Raw genomic sequence first — 21,751 nt, forward strand, 5'->3', positions numbered from 1 at the left:
CTGGGACTGGAGTCCCACAGACCAGGGTTCAAATGCCAGCTCTACCACAGACCAACTGCGTGACCTGGAAAGGTGAATTCACCTCTCTGACACCTCTCAGTGTCTCCTTCTAAGAAATGGGAATGACACTCTGCTGTTAAATTTATTCTTATTATCACTACCACCACTATCATCATCATCCCACCTCCTCTAGAAAAGCAGAGGCAGAACCTACATTAGAATCCAGGTCACCTGCCACCCAATCTGAAGGGGAAAGAGGGCAACATTGTTCTGTTCCTGTTTATAGGATTTCCAGAAATAGTTTTGTGTCTTACATTTTTAAGCATCTCTCTTTCTCAGGAGTAGCAACCTGACTGATGCACCAGTCCAAACGTGTGTGCGCATGCGCGCGTACACTACTTGTACACCAAAAAGGGCCTGCTCCCATCTGGTGACTGTGAGGGCCCAGCAATAGGTAGGTACACAGCAGACCCTCAGACCACATGCCCAACTTGGAAATTTCCCACAAGAGGACCCTGAGCACCCCACAGGTTTTAAAGGATTCAGGCCAGTGCCTTCTCCCTTGGCCCTGCCCTTTGTTCTTTCACCTTTAGCCTGTTTTAACATGTCCCTGGGATTTGTTTTAATCAGGCATGGTAAGGTGACTGACACAGAGACAACTGCCTTTGAAAGAAGAGTTTATTACAGTTCCCAAGAGGTGGGGCACACCAGGCCATGCAGGGCCATATGGGGAAGCATCAGGGTCAGTTAGGAGGCAGAGGGATCAAGGGGAAAAGCAGGGGCCAGAGCCTTTTTATAGTTTTCAAGCAAAGGAATGGGCAAAGCAGGGTAGGCAAGTTTAGGATTTACTAATTTGAATAATTTCAGGAGCTATAGGAGTGGTCCCTAGTTGTCCTGTGACTATTTCTACAGGGGAAATACTGGCTCGGTATGTGAGAGTTAAATAAGAAAGGTGTGGCACGCCCTGGTGGGTTTGGCTCAGCGGTTAGAGCATGGGCCTGGGGACCAGAGAGACCTGGGTTTGGTTCCCTCTAAGGGCACATACTCTCAAAAAGACAAAAAAAAAAAGATGTGACAGAGGGTAGTGGGGTGGGGGCTGTGGAATTAGCTGGTTTTCCTTGGCAGGTAGGTTGTTTATTATCTATAGGAATTAGCTAAATTCTGGGAGGGGCACTCTCTCCAGGATTAGCCAGGCCCCAGGATGGCAAAGCATCAAAATACAGCAAGTTTTTTTTTAAGTCTTACCAGTACATAGACTCCCCATAGTTCTTGTTTTCTCTCTATTTCTATCTCTATTTCTGTCTCTATCTCTATCTCTCATTTTGCCTTTGGAGTAAGCAGGAGAGAGGTGAGTTGTCTGCAGGGCACATCCAGCTCCTCCAAGGATGGCTGTGCTTATGCCAAAGGGGCATCAGAGAAATCCAAAGGTCATGGATCAAGACTCTGAGCTCCAGATCACTGTGAGGGACAGAGACCTGTACTTGAAACAGCTTGGGAGGCTCAGGAGAGACACTGCCCTACTCCAACTCAGTTTCCCCATCTATGACATGAGTCAATGGCCATCAATCAAGTCTGCCATCTCTCTGATCAATTGCTTCCTAGGAATGTTCTAGATGTCTCTGTCACCTTTTTCTCCCCCAGAAGAAACCAGAAAATGTTCTGTGTGATCCACAGGGAGGCAAGACCCTCACTAACCTGCTCATCAAAACTGTTTGTGTACCTACCTAACGGGTACACACCTGTTTCCCAAAAGGCTATTATAGGAAAACCTAAAACCACAAATATCTAACCAGAATCCACCAGCCCAGGATGGAAAGCAAAAGCAAGGGTGTTGGCCTCCCCAGCTAAGGGGAAGTAATGACTGTGACTGTTGGACACAGCTGGCAGGTTGTCATTGGGTCACAGAGATGTAGTTGTCAAGTCAAAGGAAGTGGGGGTGTTCAGCAAGATTCCCTCCCCTGCAGCCAAATTCCCAGAGGAGTTTGTCAACTAAGAATTGAACCCTGGGGCTGGAGACAAAGAAGTGTAGAGTGGGGGCTGTCTGATAGCAGTTTCCCCCAAAATGCAGAAGCCTTTGCTCTGTGGGAAGTGGACAAGCCCAAGTATGGGGTAGAAAAAGGTTGCCAAGGAGGGCATGGGTGCAGACCACCTACCCCACACACAGTGTGTATCCACGTAAACATGTTATTTTTATTGAACCAAGGTTTATCTTTTTAAAAAAAAAATCTAATGGACCATTCTGAATGGAAATTGGCCCTGTTTTCTGGGATCACTGACCCAGAAAGTAAACCACGGGCTCTGTCCTGCCTGGAGGTGGCCTGGCCCCTTGGGCAACAGACCTCAACATAGAAATGGGAGGCAGAATCTGATATGCTCTCCCCTCTCCCCACATAGAGGCTTCGAACAGAGAACCGGCTCCTGAAACAGCGGATTGAGACCCTGGAGAAGGTGAGGGGTGTGGCCACCAGCCTGTGGCACTGAACCCTCCAGGCCCCAAGCAAGACCTAACAGCCAAAGGGCCAGCCAGTCCCCTGCCCCAGGCCCCATCATGAACCCCACTGATATTTGAGCTGCCATATAATTGGACCATGGGGAAACTTAGCTTGTGGCTAGGAGTTGCGTTATAACCCAGTTAGCTGCAAACACCACAACCCATTTGTGTCCAGTGCCCTCCGGGCTGCCTGGGTGGGGAAAAGGAGGTAAAACTGCTATTTTGACTGAAGTCCCTGGAAATGGGCCACAAGACACCCCACCCTGTAATTTGGAAGCCTTGTTGTCAAAAGGAAAGAGATGGGAGGGGAGGAGTAAGGGGCAGTCTTGCCACTGGCTCCATGGTGGAGTGCCACAACCTTGACCCTGGTCCCAGTCTTCTTCTTGTTGTTTTTTTTATTTTTTTCTTTATTGATTTTAGAGAGCGAGAAAGGGAGAGGTAGAGAGAGATAGAAACATTGATGAGAGAGAACATTGATTGGCTGCCTCCTGCATGCCCCACCCTGGGGATTGGGCCCACAAGCTGGGCATGTGCCCTGACCAGGAATCAAACCGGTGACCTCTTGGTGCATGGGTCAATGCTCAACTGCTGAGCCACACCAGCTGAGCCCAGTCTTGTTTTTAAAGATGAGAGTAGAGGTAGAGGCCCCCATTTCCTGCTCTACCCTCATTTTCACTTGACCCTCCACTGACCACAGGTTGTCTACAGGATTTTATTGCCCTTGCCCCAAAGCCTCCACTCGTGTTCAGACTCCAAATCAAACTTGCTGAGTTTTCCCAGTTGGCCCCAGCCTGGCCAACCCTAGAGGGGGTAACCAGGGGCTGGCTCTCCCTGCCTTCCCACTCAGCTCACACACAGACTCCTCTCCTGGAAGGAACTGGCTCTGGCTTTGGTCTTCTTCCAGGTCCTCTCCTGCTGGTTTTCTGGTTCTCGGGTCTCACTCTTGTCTCCCCTGCTTCTAGATATAGTCCACTGCATTAGTGACAAATGGTTCTTGTCTGTCTCTCCCCCTCTCCTGTCTCCACACCTACCACTCTGCCTCCTCCCCCTGTTGCTGGGAACCCCCTCGCCGGGTAGGAGAGCGCTGCTTTGGCTGATAGGTTAATCCAGGTACTGTAGCTTTTTGTCTCACTCTCCTATTTTCTTCCTAGTCCCTATATATGACAGCCAATAACCACCTCTTCCCTGGTCCCTGCCATCCATCCCAGGGGCAAGGGGGCAGGCCTGGCACCATGCATGAGGGTGGCTGGAAACTGCTTCTGAGGGAGACAGGTGGCCATCTAGAGGAGGAGGCTATGCATATGCAAATGTGCCATTTTAGGGTGTGTCTGTGAGTATACATACTCACACAGAGACACAAAGCTTCCTCCCTCAGGAACCCAGGAGGGTTCAGGGACCCTAAGGGTGCATCAACAGCAGGTCTTAGTGTATGCACCTGCTGAGCCTCACACACACACACACCACCATTACCACCTCTTCTGGCCCTTCATGTCTCTACTTCAACCTGCAAGGCCTGCCATCTTCTCTCACCTGCTTCTGCTGCTGCCTCATCTTGAATGGCTTTATCTGAAAGCTTCTGCCTGCCACCTGGTGGCTTGGAGTTTGGAATGGGGGGACCCACATTGGGTGGAGTTAGGGATGAGGCTGGAGGGTAGATCTTAGCCCCTGGCAGTTAGAGGCCCCCCGGGGTCCAGGACTGGGGAATGCCAGGGGAGAGGCATATTCCACCTCCCAACCCTGCCTGGGTGAGCCAGCCCTTAGCTGCCTCCACCCTCGCCAGCAGAGCCTGACCTCTGGTGTGCCATCATCCCTGAATAAGGACTTGCTTCTCCTCCCTTGGGACATAGGCTAACAGTCAGACACCAGGAGGGGACAAAACGGTCAGCAGCCCCAGCCTGGGGCCCGGTCTCCATTTAAGCCCCACAGAGCTCCACCCTGGGTTGGGGGCTTGTGTCTTCCTCAGGTTCCTGCTGGTGTCTTGTATCTGCGTACCCCTCACCTTTATGCCCAGGCCCCATGGGGCACCCTATCCCAGACTCTGAGTGAAGGAGGTCTCACCCCTCTCCCACAATGCCTCTGTCCTCTTTGGGTCTCCCCCCTAAGGTGGTCCTGAGGCAGGGCCTGAGGTGTAAGCAGAGGGTCATGACCCACCTCTCACTACCCACTATCCTTGATGGGCTCAGGGACAGGTGACACGGGCACAGGAGGCCGAGGAAAACTATGTCATCAAGCGGGAGCTGGCAGTGGTGCGGCAGCAGTGCAGCTCAGCAGCAGAAGACCTTCAGAAAGCGCAGAGCACCATCCGGCAGCTGCAGGAGCAGCAGGTACCAGGCAGAGCCACCTCTATGAGGCTACACTCCTGCCCCCGCCTGGCAGCTGCTGTCTGGGCTCACCAGCAACTGGCTGGAGATCAGCCCTTCAGTTACTACCTGGTGGAATGGGGGTAGCACCCAGAGCCAAGTAGATACTCTCCTCCAGCCCCACCCGCAGCAATCAGCCCCTGACCCAAGGGGGAATCCTGTGGTTTCCATGTTCCATCACCCTCAGGGGTGCTTGGCCTTCCACACTGAGACCAAGGCAGTCAACCTCCTCTGGTTTCATCTCATCATAGGAACCAGGCTATCCCTGCAGGGCTTCCCTCCTGGCACAGGCATGCGAGCTTGACTGATGGGTTATTGGGCTTGAACTTCAGGGCTATTGGGCTTCGCCAGGGGCTAGCCAAGCAGAGTAGGAGCTAAGACGAGAGGGGGCTCCCTCTTCCAGTGCCCAGGACTTTGCACTCAGAGGACAGACTGGTCGGTGCCCACCACTCTGAACTGGTAGGGTAAGGGTGAGTGGGCAGTGCAAGTCTATTATGGGGTCTTAAACTCAGTGGTGAGAGGGTTCACAGGCTAGAGCACTGTGAAAAGTGTCTGCCTCTCCCATAGGTGGCTTTTAGAACCTTCAGATTTACCCAGCAGGCTTCCTTCCTTATCTGATGACTTGCCAGCAACTGCAGCCCCAAGCTCAGAGTGCATGTGTGTACACATGCCCTGGAGGGGCACGGAAAGATGCTGTAGGCTCCCTGTGCCCCTGCAATTCAGCCCTGGTCCCAGCAGAGCCTGGCAGTGAAGTGGGATCCCTGATTTGGAGAAACCCCAGGTGCCCAAGAAACAATGGGTAGAGAGAAGGAAGGGTGGTTGGTTCCCTGGGAGATGCCCTCACCCGGGCCTGGAGACCTTGGGTCAGGCCTTAGTTCAGGAATTTGAGCTGCTGCTTTGTTTCTGGGGATAGGAAGCTTCACCATTTCTCACATGTGTCCACCTCCCACCCCTCACCTGCCAGTGCTGTGGCCCCCCACCTCACTCTGAAGTAGCTGGTCCAATGGGTGAACCCGGGCTGGACTCATCCCACCACTGGTGCAGTGCCCTCTTTCAGGCCAGTCTGAGAGACATTCACTTGCCACCCTTGAACTCCAGCCTTTAGGGGAGGCAGGTAGTGCCATAGGTGCTGGCCATTGAACACCATCTCTGGGAGAGACCCTTGGAGAAGATGCAGCCTGGCAGGGCTGGAACTTAGTGTGGGGCCTGAAGCCCATCTGGGCCAAGGGAAAGCCATTGGCACCCATGGGTCTGAGACCCAAAGTGGTTGAGGGCAGCAAGCAGGCCTGGGTAGCTAGGCAGGAGGCCAGTGGGGAAGAGAATGGTGGTAGATGGTGGGGGGGGGGGGGGCATCTCCCAGAGAATGCCCTGCCAGGCCACCCTGCCAGGCCGCCAGAGCACTGAGTGGGGACCCAGCTCCAGCTCCAGCTCCAGCTCCAACTCCAGCCCCAGAGCTTTCCTTACCCACCAGCCAGGTCTCCTTTATTGGACCCAGCTGGCAACTGTCTGAGAAGACTCAGCAATGTGCAAGAAAGTACCCCAGCAAACTCTTATCCCATCCTTTCATGTTTTGAAATGGGAGGGAGAGGAGAGGAGGGAAGTGAAGAAAGAGGGCAGGAGTGCCATAGCCCTGAGCCCCACCCTGCCCCACCCCCACCTTGTGGCTAGGCCACAGACCACACAACAGGAAGGATACCTTGGAGAACCTTTCCTCCACCTCTACCCCAGCAATCCTGGTAACCGACCATTAACATACCTCAGGGAGTATCCTGAGGCCATGGAGGACCCCTTCAGAAAGATCCCTCTGTGTTGCTTTCCCAGGAAGGAGGCTAGGCCTGGCCATCAGGGTCCGCATGATGGGGTTCCGCTCTCCTCCCATAAGGGCAGGAGGCACAAGAAGAGGATCCAGGGTTTTTCCTCACCCCCCTCTACCCACTGCCTGAGCCCCCTCCCAGCCCAGAGACTCTGGGGAGTAGGGGGCAAGTCCTGAGCTCACAGCCAGCTGGCAGGAAGGCTTCCCACCTTCCAGCTGCAGCCTGAGGCCTGATGCAGCCCTCCACCTGCCCCTAGGATAACCCTCGCCTCACTGAGGACTTTGTGGCCCACCTGGAGACTGAGCTGGAGCAGTCACGGCTGCGGGAGACAGAGACACTAGGAGCCCTACGGGAGATGCAGGACAAGGTTCTAGACATGGAGAAGGTGCAACTGGGCAGGCCGGTTTTGGGGGGGCCTCTGGGAGAGGGGAGGTAGAGTGCTGCATGTGCTTAAGGATGTACATGACCAGGTCTGAGTCAAGAAAGGGCTGCCAGGAGAACCAGGGGGAGTGTCAGATACCCCTGCCCCAGCAGTCCCTGAGGAACTCAAGACTGCTTCCTCCATGGTCTCCACAGGAGGGTCTGAGCAGACAGAGAGTGGGCCCCCTTACCCCTCAGACTCTCCCAAGTCCTAGAGGTACACACACACACACAGAGACACACACACATTATGCACCAGGTAGTGTAGTGGCTTTCATGGGCTTCCTGGAAAGTCTGTCCCACCTGTGTGTCCCCTCAAGACCCTGGGTTCCAGGAAGGATGGAAGGAGGGGAAAGGAAGGCCCAGGCCCATCAGGGCTGTTTACCCCACCCCCACCTCCATGGACACATTACCCAGGGGACAACTAGGGCCCCCCCTCTCCTGCCTGCAACCCTGATACGGGCACCAGGCCTGGTGAGTCGATCCCCAGCTACTTTCAGACTGACCGGGTTTTTTTTTTTGTTTTTTGTTTTTTTATCCTCACCCGAGGACATTTTCCCATTTTTTGTTCAGGTAGAGTGGGAGGGAGAGAGAGGAACAGAGAGAGAGAGAAACATCGATGTGAAAGGAACACATCGAGTGGCCGCCACCCGCACAACCGACCAGGGCCGGGGACAAACTGCAACCGAGGTACGCGCCCTTAGCGGGAACCGAACCTGGGTCTCTCAGGAACACAAGCCGACGCTCTAACCGCTGAACCAAACCGGCCAGGGCCTGACTGGGTTTTGATTCAGCTTCCACAAAGCTGCCAGAAGAGGGCAGCAGTACACACTCACTCTGGCAGTAGCCTCCCCAACCATGGGGAGCCAGCACTATTTGGGGTGCCCTCCCAAGTGTCTCTGCCACAGTCTCTCAGTGGCTATCAGCCAGCACAGAGATGGGCTTCCCTCCACATCAGAGGGAAATGGGTACCCCGTAGATCCTGCCTGACTCCCAGACCCAAACAAGGGTCGTTGAGGTCCTAGGGTGGCAAGCTGGATTTTGTTCGAAGAGGCCAGAACACAAATCTCTCATGCCTGAACCTTGGGAGGCCAGTCTTCTCAGCTCCCACTGGGGCAGTTCCTGGCTCTGATCATGGGCTCCACAGGGGTGGATCTCAGATCTCAGGTGAGAAAGCACTGATGCCTGGTGTCAACAGTAACATGGAGGCCCCACACTTCATGAGGTTGCTCTAAGACAGTCCTGTTCACGAGCAGGCACTGTTCTTACGGCCATTTTATTTTATTGATTTTAGAGAGAGGAAGGGAGAGGGAGAGAAAGAAACATCAATGGGTTGCCTCCCAGATGGGCCCCAATGGGGTTTGAACCACAACCTGGGTGTGTGCCCTGACCAGGAATCGAACCCACCACCTTTTGGTGTATGGGATGATGCTCCAACTACTGAGCCACACCGGCCAGGGCTCTTACAACCAATTTATAGGTGAGGATCTACAACTGGGGCAACAGAGGTGCTCTGCTTCCTAGGGTCTGGTCCACCTTCCCAACATATTTTTGGTCCAGGGTACACCCTCTCCCAGCTGGGCTACCTCAGGTAGAGCCCAGAAGAAAGGAGGGAAGGCATCTTGGTCTACAGGAAGTGGTGTATGGCTACCAGCTGCCCTAGGCTCTGACCACGCCTGTCCCTCTCAGAGGAACAGTTCACTGCCTGACGAGAACAACGTGGCCCGGCTGCAGGAGGAGCTAAAGGCACTCAAAGTGCGGGAAAGCCAGGCGGTGGCTTCTGCGAGGGAGCTGAAGCTGCAGCTGCAGGAGCTATCTGACACCTGGCAGGTGAGGACCTCGCCAGTGGACAGGAAGCAACCCTGCAACCAGGAGATGTGCCACCCTCTATGCTGAGGGGACCTCAGAGCCCCTGGGCTGACCACCGGCCTCTCTTGGCAGACCCATCTGTCCCGCGGGGGCCGCTGGAAGGAGTCCCCACGGAAGCTGGTCCTGGGCGAGCTGCAGGACGAGCTGATGAGTGTGCGTCTGCGTGAGGCCCAGGCTCTGGCCGAGGGCCGTGAGCTGCGGCAGCGCGTGGTAGAGCTTGAGACCCAGGTGGGCTGCGGCCGCCTTCTCAGGGACTTGGTATCCATGGTTGGCCCCTTGGCTAGGCTGTGATCTCCCGTGACCGCCTATACATCCTCCCTACCCCAGGACCATATCCACCGCAACCTTCTGAACCGTGTGGAGGCAGAACGCTCAGCGCTGCAGGAGAAGCTGCAGTACTTGGCGGCGCAGAACAAAGGGCTGCAGACGCAGCTGAGTGAAAGCCGCCGCAAGCAGGCAGAGGCAGAGTGCAAGGTGCCCACCTCCCGGACCCCGCCTCCCCACCCCCAACCCAGCCCACCTCGCCCTTGACCTGCCCTCTCCTCACTGCCCTCAGAGCAAGGAGGAGGTGATGGCTGTACGCCTGCGAGAGGCAGACAGCATGGCGGCAGTGGCAGAAATGCGACAACGCATTGCGGAGCTAGAGATCCAGGTGAGGGGCGGGGTGGGGATCCGTCTCTGGGCAGGGATGCTACCTGACCCCTGTACCCTGGTTCACCCTCAGAGGGAAGAGGGCCGCATCCAAGGCCAGTTAAACCACTCGGACTCTTCGCAGTACATCCGCGAGCTCAAGGACCAGATTGAAGAGCTGAAGGTGGAGGTGAGCATGGGAGAGGCCTGAGAACCCTGCGTGTCCTCAGTTGGTGACCAGCCAGGAGTCCAATCCTGGGGTGCAGGAGGGGAGGGTGCCTAGCAGCACGTGGGTCAACACCTCCAGCATGCTGGTCTGACCCCAGGTGCGGCTGCGAAAGGGCCCACCGCCCTTCGAGGACCCACTGGCCTTCGATGGGCTAGGCCTGGCGAGGCACCTGGATGAGGACTCACTGCCGTCGTCTGATGAGGAGCTGCTGGGCGTGGGCGCAGCACTGCAGGACACACTCTACCCGCTATCGCCCCGCGATGCGCGCTTCTTTCGCAGTCTGGAGCAGCCCACCAAGGACAGCGAGGGCAGCTCAGACAGCGATGCAGATGAGCTGGCCACACCCTATAGCCAGGGCCTGGACAACTGAGGCCCTGCTCTTGAGCCCAAAGCTGGGGCCACACTTAAACTCCACGCTCACCCCAAGGGCGCAGCAGGGTGCAAAGGGTAGAGCTGGAGCCTGAGGATCCTCAGGGTACCTGTCATACCCACCCTCCCCAGCACTGTTTAACCATCTTGGTCAGTATTCCTCTAGGACCAGTTACCTGGAGGTCTGCCCCTCTTAACAGCAAGGGAACAGAGGACACAGGTTTCAGAACTGGGTAGTAGAAAGCGCCCTCCTCCCACCAGGTCTCCTTCTGGGACAAGGGTAGCCCTGCTGGGAAGGGCCCAAGAGCTGGAGGCGGCCTGAGGAAGAAGGGGCCACTCTGGGCTGGACAACAACACCCCAAAATACCCCAGGGACCTTTGGCTGCCAGGGATAGATGGCCAAGCTGGCCTGATGTAGGCCTCGTGGCCCAAGCAGAAACCAAAGTCCATCCTACTATGTGCAGGGCCACCTGGTGTGTGCATGGCCATCAGGAACCAGGCCAGGGCAGAGCAGCTTTGAGGAAGTCATGAAACCCCTGTCCCCAGCACCCCACATCTTCCTCTGTGAAACACCCCCATCACCCTCTCTAGGCCAGTGATGGAGGAGAGTCTAGCCTTTTTCCAGAAGGTTCCCAGCTTCCACTTCCCTTCCTTCTCTGGGTCCCCGGCTCCACCCTCCAGCCAGGGCCAGGCCCCAGGGGAGGAGGCTGCCCAGCGGAGTGGTGTCCCATGCTTCCCTCCTCATGGTGGTCCTGTGGTCTCTGCAAAGTCAGAGCCAAGAACGTGCCAAAGTTCAACATTGTCCCCCGCCCCCGGGGGGGGGGGGCCTTTTGACCCTCGGGGCTGACGCTCTCAGAGCTCCTGGAGCAGCCTCTAAAGCAGCCTCCTCAGCACTTACTGGAGTGGGGATTCATGCTCAGCTCCCTACCCTTTCCCACTTGCCCACTTCTCAGTGTTACAAAACCTGGGGACCAGGGTGGGCGTGGTGAGGCTCTCCCATGTGCCTCCCACACTGCCCACCATCATTTTGCACACTGCCTGTTCACACTCCACAAGTCGCCCAGGTGGGGATAGAAAATAAAGTGTATTTACACAGTCAAGAACAAGGGATGCTGAGTGGGGCAAGCTTGGGACTAAGGGGACTACAAGCAGCCTCAGGGCCACAGACCCTTGTCCAGCAAAGAAGTGTGTGTGGGGGGGGGAGGGAGGGGGCAGGCTGTCCTTGTCCTTGGGAGCTTCTCAGAGAGATAGAGGCCATATCAGGACAGCAGGGGGGCCAAAGAAGTGCCCAGGTTGGGATGCAGTATGAGGAGGGAAGAGCATTTGCTGGTTCAGTGTGAGGTTTGGGAGAAACAGTTAGTATGGGGGGACCTTGGATGTCATGTTCACAGATGGACCCTGCTAGCCTGGCATTTTCACAAGGGTGGCTCTGAAGATGGTGAGGACAAGGGGCATGATTTCCTTCCTGGGCAACTCAGCTTGGGCCTCCAATGAAAGATGTGGAACAATCTGGCATCTCAGGATCTGGTTGTGTTCATTAAACACTTCCTGAGGCCCTCCTGGTGCTCTGCTCCATGCCTGGCTCTAAGGGATCCCCAGGGTAGTGGAGGTAACAGACACTGGTGTGGGGGTGGAAGCTGAGCCTTCATGCTGATGTGACAAGTGCTCAGTAGATGAATGAGCAGAGAGATCAGGGAAAGCTTCCTGGAGGAGGGGTGTTGGGGATCAATGAAGAGGCCACCCCTTTCCCTCCAGCACACCAGGGGATACAAGGTAAGGGTTACACACTGGGAAGAGGATCCCTCACTCCGACCCCCAGCGAGCCCCTCCCACGTGTCTTCTCCCTCTCCCCAGGGGTACTGGCTCCCCTGGCCCAGTGTGGGGAAAATTTGAGCCCTTCCTCACGCCAACCACGCACTAGCTCACCCACTTGGTGGCGCAGCCCCACCTGGGACCTTCCTGTGCCTCAAGTTTCCATCAGAAGTTGGGCAGGGCCCTGGCCGGTTTGGCTCAGCAGTAAGAGCAAGGGCCCGCGAATTCAGTTCCCACTAAGGGCACACACCTCGGTTGCAGTTTGTCCCGGCCCAGGTTGGGGTTGTGCGGGAGGCAGCCACTCGAAGTGTCTCTTTCACGTCAATGTTGCTTGCTCTCTCGCTCGCTCTCTCTCGCTCTCCCTCTCCCTCCCTCCCACTCTGAACAAAAATGGAAAAATGTCCACCGGTGAAGATAAAAAAAAAAGTTGTGCAGGAAGAAATCTACATTCACGCACGTGAGTGGGTAGGTGTGCCACACTAGACCACGCTGGGCATCGCCGGGTCCCATCGCAGCCTTGGTCCCCGCGGCGACAGCAAAGGCACACAGGCTGCGGTGTCCCGGTTTTATTGGGCTGCTGCGGTAGACAATAGGCTGAACAGGGACTGGGGCCTAGGCTGAGGGAGGAAGCGAAGCTCGAGGGGAGAGGGAGCGTGTCCTAGGCCAAAGGGGCGAAGCTCGAGGCGTGGACCTTGCCCAAATGTGTGGATGGGTAGCGAATCTGGGTTAAAATTCTAGGGCTCTAGGGTGGCTAAGACCAATCCCACGGAGATCTGGACTCCAGAAGGAGCGGACGGGATCTAAGACCAAGAAGCGTAACCAGAGGGGCGGATGCTAAGGCAGGGGTGGAGTGTGGTCGGCGGGGCTAGAGCCTGGCTCAGTGAAAGGTCTCCACCTCCACCACGGTCCAGTCACCCTGCGGGGAAGCCAAGTCGTCCGGGGAGAAGCTGGTGACCGAGGTGATGCTGGCGCGGGACTCGTCCAGGGGAGACAACAGTTCGGCCCAGCGACTCAGTTCAGCACCGCTGAACGCAGTTCGGGCGCCCCCGGCGCCGCCGCCACCCCCAGCGCTCCCCGGGCCACCGCCGCTGCCGACAGCGGCACCTTCGGTCGCCGCTAATAACAGGGTCCTGCTCAGCAAGTGCTGTACGACGCTAGCCTGCAGAGCCCCCAGCGGCAGCTCGCCCAGGCACGCTGGCTTCACGCCGCGCGAGGCAGCCGCCGCCGCCGCCGCCTTCCCACCACCCGCGCCGGGCCCAGGTCCAGGATCCAGCATTCCTTGGTCGGAAGTCGCCGATTCCGACCCTTCAGCCTCGTAGATTGTGCCCAGGCCGTCAGCAGAGCCAGACCCAGCAGCGGGAGGCCAAGGCATGGGTACTCCTGCAGAGACAGGAGCCAAGCTGGCCACAGTGAAGAGAAGCCCCGCCCCGCCCCGCCCCTCAACTCCGCCCCCATATCCAACTGCGGCACTTCGGAGCGGCGAGGCCTCACTTTCGACCCCGCCCACCTATAGTCCGGTACCTCGCCCCTCCCACAGCTCACGGGGTCCGAAGGGCTACTTACCCGGGGTGCCGCGGACAGCCAGCGGCGAAGTGGGACCTCGGCTCCAAGCAGCCGGGTGGCAGGCGGCGAGCTCTGCGTCGGTGGGGGGGGAGGCGGCGGTGCCACCCTCCGGCCCACTATCATAGCCGCGCAGCTCCTCCGGTGTGCTTGTGGCGCTGCTGCTGTGGCCCGCCAGGTCCGGGCCGCTCAGAGTACTGGACGGGCTGCGCGAGGGCGGTGGCGGCGGGGCCGAGGCTAGCGCCAGGGTCAGCCGTGGGCCCGGGATCGGAGCATCGGGACCCGGGGTCGGGGGACGGCGTGGGGTCGACCGAGGGGGTGACGCAGGGGGAGAGGAAGGGACCTGCAGAGGAGACAATGCCAGATAAGATGGAGCCGGGGGAGGGAGCGTGGCCATGGAAGAGGGAGGGTTTTGCAGAGGAGGCACGGCCAGAGGTTGGGTTTGCACAGGGGCCATAGCCAGTAAAGAAGGAATAGCCTGCAAGGGGGACATGGCTGGAAAGGGAGCCGTCTTCAGAGGTGGTGAGGCCTGAGAAAGTGAGACCTGTAGAGGTAACAGAGTCTGAGAAGAGGGAGAGGCCTGTGGAGAAAGTGTGTCCAGGGAAGATGGACTCTGTGGAGGGGCCGTAGCCAGGGGAGAGAGAGGGGTTTGCAAAGCTGATGAGGCCAAAAAACGTGGAGCCTGTAGAGGGGGCAGAACCAGAGATGCAGTGGCCTGAAGAGGGGACGTGGCCAGAGGTGGTGTCTGCAGTGAGGACGTCGCCAGGGAAGGAGGGGCCTGCGGAGGGGATGGGGCTAGAAGAGGGTCTTGCATGGGAGGTGTGGTCAGTACATAGGCCGTGGCTTGAAGATGGGGCGGAGACAGAGGACTAGCCAGTGGAGGGGGCGTGGTCAGAGCAGAAAAGTCCTGCAGAGGTGCTGTGGCTAGGGGAGAGGGTAAGTTCCTCAGAGACCTTGCCTGAGAAAGACGGACTTGTAGAGGGGGCGTGGCTAGTGGCAGAGGAGCCGACAAAGGAGGTGCAGTCAAAGGAGAAGGGATAGTCGGAAGAGGGGGCAAAGCCGGAGAAACCTGGGTGGGGGACGTATTCGACAGAGGGGATGAACCTGAAGGAGAGAATGGAGCCAGAAAAGTGGCCGTGGGAGAGGCGGGTGCCTCCGGAAAGGATGTACCCAGGTGTGTGAGTGGAGCTTGCAAAGTGAGTGTGGCTGGCAGAGAAGGGAGGGTCTGCGGAGAGATTGGGGCAGAAGCAGGAGGGGCCAGCGGAAAGGGCGTGGCCAGGGGACCCGTTAAGGCCTGGAGAGGTGGCGCGGTCGGTGGAGAGGTAAGGGGCGTGTCCCGCAGAGGAGCGGCTGTGATATGGATAGGCGGTGCCAGTAGTGCGGTCGGACAGGATGGAGATGATACCGCCAAAGGAAGAGAAAGGCTCTGCAGGATTGCTGTGCCCTTCCTTGGGGGTGCGGCCTGCGGGGGGTGCAGAGCCTGCAGCCCTTTCGACTTGGCCTGTGAGGGGAGCCCCAGAGCCCGGGGTGTTCCACCCAGCAAGGCCCGGGAGCGCGCTGGGGAGGACAAAGGGTTGGTGCTGGAGCCCAGGAGGCGCGAAGCTGGCCTCTGGAGGCCCCCGCAGGAGCTGGGTCGCCTCCTGGCAGCGGGGCTCGGCTCCGCGGTGCTGCGCTCCGGGGCACTGCTCACTGATTTCCTGGAGGCTTCATTCAGGGGTCGGGGCCGGGCACTGGAAGCTGCCCGGGGGAGCCCCACTTCAGCGCCCCCACCTCGAGACCGATGAGAGATGGCTGGGGAAGGGGCGCCTGGGGTGGGACCGGAAGAGTCTAGGGACAAAGCAGAAGGCCAAAGGGTCATCGATACTCACAGACTAGTCCCCCTCACTGCCCAGGAGCCCCACTCCTCCCCAGGTCACGTACCTCTCCGTGCCCCCACACTCAGGGCACTCCTTCTGGGAGTTTCTGGGGGTTTTCCTCTGCCCATAGGTTCCTCAGCTGGAGGACAAAGCCCTTTCTGCCCTAGAGGGCCTAGCCTGGAAGTGGGGGGGGGGGGAGGGCGTAATGAGGGCAGAGCCTCCCCCACCCCCTGTTCCTTGTTTGACCTCCAAGGGTCATATTTTCTTTCTCATCTGTGAAATGGGGCATATGGCCCTCTGCCACCTTAGAATGGCTTTCACTCCATTTGCGCCCAGAGATCTGCAAGTGTTCCTATGCCTCAATTCGTGTGTAAAAGGATTCCAGAGAGTGACATTAACCTTGCCTAGGGAGGAAAGGGGGGGGGGGCATGTTACCTGGTAGTCCCACTAGCATGTCCCAGGCTAGAGACAGAGCCTGAACCAGGGGTCTTGGCAGGGGTCCGATTCCCTCTCCCAGACGCTGGGGTCCTGGTGGCTGCGAGGAGAAGGCTGAATCAACCGAGTACCCCCGAAAGCAGGGGAAGTCTGGTACATCAGAAGGAAAGGGGAACAGGGAGATGGGGTCGAAATTGGGGAAAGAAGCCAGGAAACCTGGGTTGCCCAGGCCTGTCCGGGTGCTCCTCGTGGGATCCACCGGGGGAGTAGCTTCCGGAAGAGCAGCTGCCCGGATGCTCCCCGCTCGCTGGGCCAGCGGCCCTCGCCCCCCAGCTCCCACTGCTCCCAGAACTCTGAGGGCTGTGGGGATTACTGGGGGAGGGGATCGAGGAGACGCTGGAGGCCTGGAGGTTTTCCGAATGCCTGGAGGGTGAGAAGCCATCATCGTCGCTGCGGCTCCTGCCTTGGCCTTGTCCCTCTTATCCATCTTGTCCATCTCGCACCTGGTGAGGACACAGATCGGTCAGCGTCCCAGGTCTTGGCCATTATGCAGCCTGCAGGGACCTGGGTCCTAGTACTTCCCTGTCCCTTATCCAGTGTCGCCACCCATGGGCAACTCCAACCTCAACCTCGATCCATTTCCCTCCCACCCAACCATCCACTCACCAAGTCCCACCCACATCACCCTCCTCCAGCCCCCTCCCCCTGCCCCCTCCAGTCTCTGCTCCCTTTCAGAACCGGAGATCCACGCCCCTACTCCCCTCCCCCTAGGGACCCAGACGACCAGCCTCCGGACAGAGGAATGCCACAGGCTCCAGATGGGGTGGGGAGACGAGAGCCCACACCGGGGTCCCCTCGCCAGCTTCGAGGGACGCCAGCACCTGCCAGGAGGAAAAGTGGCCCTGGCTGCCCGCGCACCAGCTCGGGGAGACAAAGAACCGCGCCCCGAACGCGATCCCCTCGCCCAGCCCAGCCGAAGTCCGCACCGCCCACTCCACTTGGTAGCACTGCGCTCACCTCGGGCTGGGTCTCCCGCCGCTCCAGGCCGGATTGCCCGGGGTGGGGCAGTGTGGCAGCGCCGCAGAGGCCACTAGAGGCTGGCAAACGAAGGGAGGGGGCGGAGGCGCTGGAAGCCAGGCCCGCCCCTCGACCGCGGGCGAGGAAGACTGGGGGGTGCGCGCGCCTGATCCAGACAAGGGAGGACGGCAGCTTGCGGGTGGTGGGTAAGAGGCGGGCTTTGGAGGGAGGGGCGGCTACCCGCGCTGCGCCTGAGTACCCGCAACCCAAATGGGGGGACTGGGGAGAGGAGGAATCCCTTGAGGTCACCGATCTGGCCTCCCCACCACCACACACACACACCACTGGCAACCAGGGGGCGTGACCATCGCGGCACCATAGACCAATCTGGCCCTTCTGTGTCCTTGGTCTCTGTCCTGGCCATCGCGACCAAGAGGCCAAACACCCCAGGGTTCCTGGAGGCATCTTGCCCTTCTCATGCCCAAAGGCTTTCCCAGACCCCAAGAGACCCCCTACATGGTGGTGGAGAGGACCACTGGGAGAATGTAACCCTGGGAATTTAGGGGGAAACCACGAATTTGAGGGAAGAGAGGGAAAAAGGAAGGTCTAGAGGGAGAGAGAAACTGAATATGGTGAGAGGTGACCTAACCTTCTTCAGGGAAAGGCACCCCCAACCTCCACACCCTCCTGTCACATGAAGCGGGGAGGTCAGGTCAGCAAACGCTTCCTGGCAGAGCCAGAATTTTGGGGGCCAAGATTATGGGAGGTTAGGAGGTGTCAAAATGGGTACATGAAGGAGCTGAAAAGATCCTGTCTGAGGTTCCCAGCCCAGCTGGTGGGAGGTGTCATTCTGGTGTCTTCCCCAACTTATTCAGAGGTTTCAGAAAAGAAACTTGATAGGGGACTGAGGCATGGAGGGCATGGGAGTGTGAAGAGGGAGATGGCCATCCTCAGGTGTCCTGTGCTGGCCAACTGACACCAGGTGCCCTCCCACACCTTCATGTCCCCCCACATACATACTGTGCTTTCTGCTCCATGCATTAATATGCTTAGCCCCATCCCAAAGAACCATCTCCCTCTGCCCCATCCCTTTCCCTATCACATACATTTGTGTCCATGCCCCCCTCCCCCGGCACACACACAAACTCAGAAGCAGCTCATCCTTGCCTGAAACTTAGGAGGCTTCCAAGCACAGGACCAGAAAGGGTGGCACTTGGCACCAGGGTGAACCTGTCATGCAGGGAGGGGAGGATGAACTTAATTAGGTGTATGTGAACCATGTTTTTAAATCTTTTTGTAATGCAAAGGCCTGATTGAACTTTGATTGCAGAGGCATCCACATCAAGGATGGCCATCTCCAGTAAACACATTGCCAGCCACACAAGTAGATGAAGAGCCAGGCTGCCTCCCCCACTGAGGGCCTTTTGTTTTAGAAAAGTTGGTTGACCATTTGGGCCATTTTTTTTCCTTTCCTTGCTTTATTATTATTTTTAACCCTCACCCGAGGATACTTTCTTCCATTTTTATCTTCAGATAGAGTGGGAGAGAGAGAAACATCAACGTGAGAGAGACATGTCGACTGGTTGCCTCCCACACAACCCTGACCAGGGCAGGATCCAACCGCAACCGAGGCACATGCCCTTGACAGGAATCAAACCTGTGACTCTTTGGTCCGTGGGTCAGCACTCTACTGCTGAGCCAAACCGGCCAGAGCTCCTTTCCATGCTTCAAATTCACCACTAACGAGTGAGCTCATGAAACCCTAGGCCTCACCCTCTACCCCGATAAAAAACCCCAGGCCTGCCCTGGCCGGTGTGGCACAGTTGGTTGAGTGGGGTTCAATGCACCAAGAGGTCCCAGGTTCCATCCCAGGTCAGGGTACATGCCCAAGTTGTGGGCCAATCCCCAGGCGGAGGCGTGCAGGAGGCAGCCCACGAATATTTCCCTCTCTCATTGATATTTCTCTCTTGTCCCTCTTTCTCTGTCTAAAATCAATAAAAACATTTTTTTTAAAAAAGAACCCCAGGCCTGCCTACCCCCTCCCCCATAACCTGTGTGGTCCCAGGTGTACTATGTAATTTTCAGGTCCTGTAAGGTGTCTTGCAATCATAAGAACCACCATGGCTGGTCCAGTCACAATATTTGTTATTAATAGGCTGAGATGGACCCAAAACACTCAGGTGTGGCTGGAAGCAGGGGTTTGTGTTTCTTGCTTCAGGAATTGTGTCCACAGTTGAGGTTCAGGGAATGGACAAAAAAGAGAAGCCAGGGTCAGAACTGAACACCCTGCTTTGGCTAGTGAAAGCTGATCTTCAGAACCCATTCTTTCAATTAACCATCCCTCCAGCCTAGGAGGCGTGCTCCTCAAAAACAACAACCCCCCCCCCCCACCCAGGGTGCTTCCCTCTGGACTAGATCATTGTAGGCCTCATCTCATCCCCAGGTCTATTGAGGGTCACCTGTATGAGTCCCTTCTGGCATGACAGCAGCCTGGTTCCCCTGTCTACCTGCTCACCCATCCACCAGCAGTGCCCTCCTAAGTCTTATCTGCCTGACCAGAGGCCTGTCCTGCTGTCTTCTATGGTGCAACGATCCCTCCAAGGCTAAGCTGACCCCATCCTGTATTTCATTGAGATCTGGACTCTGCCCTCATCTAAGAACATTTCCCTCAAATTTGGTCCATCAACAAGGGGATGGATTACACAAACCAAACATACCCCGTAATCCCTACAATGGAATAGTCCTCAGCAATAAAAAGCAACAAACTACCAAGACACTCAAAACAGGGACAAATCTCAAAAACATTCTGCTGAACAAAAGAAGCTACACACACACACACACACACACACACACACAGAGCCTTCACTGTATGATTCCATTTATAGAACATTCTGGAAAAATGCAAGCTAATCTATAGTGACAGAAAGCAAAACAGTAGTTGCTAGGAGCTGGTGGGGTGGGGGAGACTGTTGGACCACCCTATCGTAGCCACTCTCAGATTCCTAACCCTCAGAAACTGTATGACAATGAGTGCTTGTTTTAAGCTGCTAGGTTTGGGGGTAATTTGCTACACAGCAATAGCTAACTACCTCAGGTTCACAAAACCTTAGAAGCTGGATATTCAGTACAAGTGTTGGTGAAAATATGGAGAAATGGGAAACCTTGTGTACTGTTGGTGGAGACGTAAAATGGTGCAGCTGTTGTGAAAGAAGACAGTATGGAGGATCCTTAAAAAATTAAACTGAGAATTACTATATGATCCAGCAATTTTACCCAAAAGAATTGAAAGCAGGGACTCCAAGAGATATTTACACACTTGTGTTCATAGCAGCATTATCTACAATGGCCAAAAGATGGAAGCAACCCAGGTGTTTATTATTGATGAGGAATGGATAAACAAAATGTGGTCCATCCATAAGATGGAAGATCATTCAGCCTTAAAAAGGAAGGAAATTGTCGCACAGACTACAATATGGATGAAATTTGAAGATATTAAGCTCAGTGAAATAAGCCAGTCACAAAAGAACAAACACTATATGAGTCCACTTATATGAGGTTCATTGAGGAGTCAAATCTATAGAGACAGAAAGTAGATGGTGGGTGCCAGGGGCTGAGGGAAGGAGATGGGGAGTTATTGTTTAATGGGGACAGAGCTTCAATTTGGGAAGATGATAATATTTTAGAAATGGATGGTGGGGATGCTTGCAGAACACTGTGAATGTATGTAATGCCACTGAACCATACACTTAAAAATGGTTAAGATGGGCCATGGCCAATGTAGCGCAGTAGTTAGAATGTCAGCCCACACACCAAAGGTTCTCAAGTTTGATTCCCAGTCAAGGGCCTGGGTGCAAGAGGCAACCAACTGATGTGTTTCTCTCACATTGACATTTCTCTCTCTGTCTCTTTCTCTCCCTCTCCTCTTCCTCCCTCCCTTTCACTCTCTCTCTCTGAAAACTGATGGCAAAAATATCCTTGGGTGACAACTAACAAAACAAGATGACAGCTCAATCATCCACTCCTCCATCATTAACTGAATGCTTACCACTGTATGCCTGGCACCATTCCAAGAGCTGGGGACACTGCAGGGAGCAGAAGAGACCCCTACATGGAGCTAATAGGGCTTCCAGCCAAGTGACCTCAGATTCTTGCATAAGTATGCCAAACTGAACACTGATGGAAAGGGAGAAAGTACTTTGTCTCAAATGGCTCCTCAGAGGGAGTTCAAGACATACAGAGGCGGAGTCCCAGAGGGTGGCATGCATTGCAGGGTTTCACAGAGGAATCTAAGTTTAGGGAGTCCCAATCTTCAAGGTTTCAGGGTCTCAGGAGGCTTCTAATCTGGTGAATTCTGGGACTTCTTTGTCCCAGTGGGAGAGGGGTCTCACTCTCCTATTCTAGTCTAGATCCCCTTCCTTCTTTTGTAGACAAAGCAGATCAAGGTTCAGCTGCCTATACGACAGGCTGAACTGGACAATTGGCTAGTCTAAGACCCAGCCCAGGCCTCCCTGGGGGGGAAGGAAAGGGTGGGCATGGGGAGATAGAATCATCATTTCTAGAAGCTGGCCTCCCAGACTGGATGGATACTCTAGCCCCAGTTCCCAGATCCCTCTTACCCCTGCAACCTACCCACGGACTAACCAAGGATCTGCAGCAGTGCCCTTCCATCTTATTCCAGTGGATAGAGGGCCAGCCTCAAGTCTGGGCAGAGTGAGACAGGTAAGCACCCCCACTCTGCTTGGCTTCCCTGACTGGGTGGTCAAAGCAGAAAGGTGGAAACCCCCCTTCCTCATCATTGGTTCCTTGGCTGGGCCTCAAAGCCCGTTGGCTGCACCTTGGGGTGGGCGAAGGAGGAGGCCCTTCCACGTCTGTTCAACTTGGCTCCAAGG

The 21,751-nt window shown here is 56.2% G+C and overlaps 2 protein-coding genes across 4 annotated transcripts in view; one reads left to right on the plus strand and one right to left on the minus strand.

Annotated features, from left to right (window-relative positions):
* Positions 1-11,359, plus strand: part of EVI5L (ecotropic viral integration site 5 like) — a 33,692-nt gene extending 22,333 nt beyond the window's left edge. For 2 of the 3 annotated variants that reach the window (XM_036282038.1, XM_036282040.1), the window contains 10 exons: positions 2,395-2,448; positions 3,569-3,601; positions 4,675-4,815; positions 6,922-7,050; positions 8,775-8,915; positions 9,027-9,182; positions 9,282-9,428; positions 9,511-9,606; positions 9,679-9,774; positions 9,911-11,359. In XM_036282038.1, the coding sequence (XP_036137931.1) occupies positions 2,395-2,448; positions 3,569-3,601; positions 4,675-4,815; positions 6,922-7,050; positions 8,775-8,915; positions 9,027-9,182; positions 9,282-9,428; positions 9,511-9,606; positions 9,679-9,774; positions 9,911-10,183 (1,266 nt within the window). In that variant the 3' untranslated portion in view covers positions 10,184-11,359. The remainder of the gene's footprint in view (positions 1-2,394; positions 2,449-3,568; positions 3,602-4,674; positions 4,816-6,921; positions 7,051-8,774; positions 8,916-9,026; positions 9,183-9,281; positions 9,429-9,510; positions 9,607-9,678; positions 9,775-9,910) is intronic. The other variant, XM_036282039.1, reaches the window with a different exon arrangement.
* Positions 11,360-12,826: 1,467 nt separating this feature from the next.
* On the minus strand, positions 12,827-16,341 carry PRR36 (proline rich 36). The gene is made up of 5 exons (XM_036282172.1): positions 16,062-16,341; positions 15,846-15,945; positions 15,475-15,587; positions 13,558-15,381; positions 12,827-13,374 (listed from the first exon to the last, which is right to left on the minus strand). The coding sequence occupies exons 1-5, from the start codon at positions 16,339-16,341 to the stop codon at positions 12,872-12,874; spliced, it is 2,820 nt and encodes a 939-aa protein (XP_036138065.1). The 3' UTR covers positions 12,827-12,871.
* Between the last annotated feature and the right edge of the window lie 5,410 nt (positions 16,342-21,751).

This window comes from Molossus molossus, unplaced genomic scaffold (genome assembly GCF_014108415.1).
Source record: "Molossus molossus isolate mMolMol1 unplaced genomic scaffold, mMolMol1.p scaffold_m16_p_4, whole genome shotgun sequence".
NCBI classification, from domain to species: Eukaryota; Metazoa; Chordata; class Mammalia; order Chiroptera; family Molossidae; genus Molossus; species Molossus molossus.

Excerpts from the sequence above, each read along its gene's own strand:
- PRR36 (XM_036282172.1), bottom strand. The coding sequence starts at position 16,341 with ATGGACAAGATGGATAAGAGGGACAAGGCCAAGGCAGGAGCCGCAGCG. Across the intron at positions 15,946-16,061 it reads GACAGGCCTGGGCAACCCAG|CCACCAGGACCCCAGCGTCT; the intron begins GTTTCCTGGCTT and ends TTCTCCTCGCAG. Across the intron at positions 15,382-15,474 it reads GAGTGTGGGGGCACGGAGAG|ACTCTTCCGGTCCCACCCCA; the intron begins GTACGTGACCTG and ends CTTTGTCCCTAG.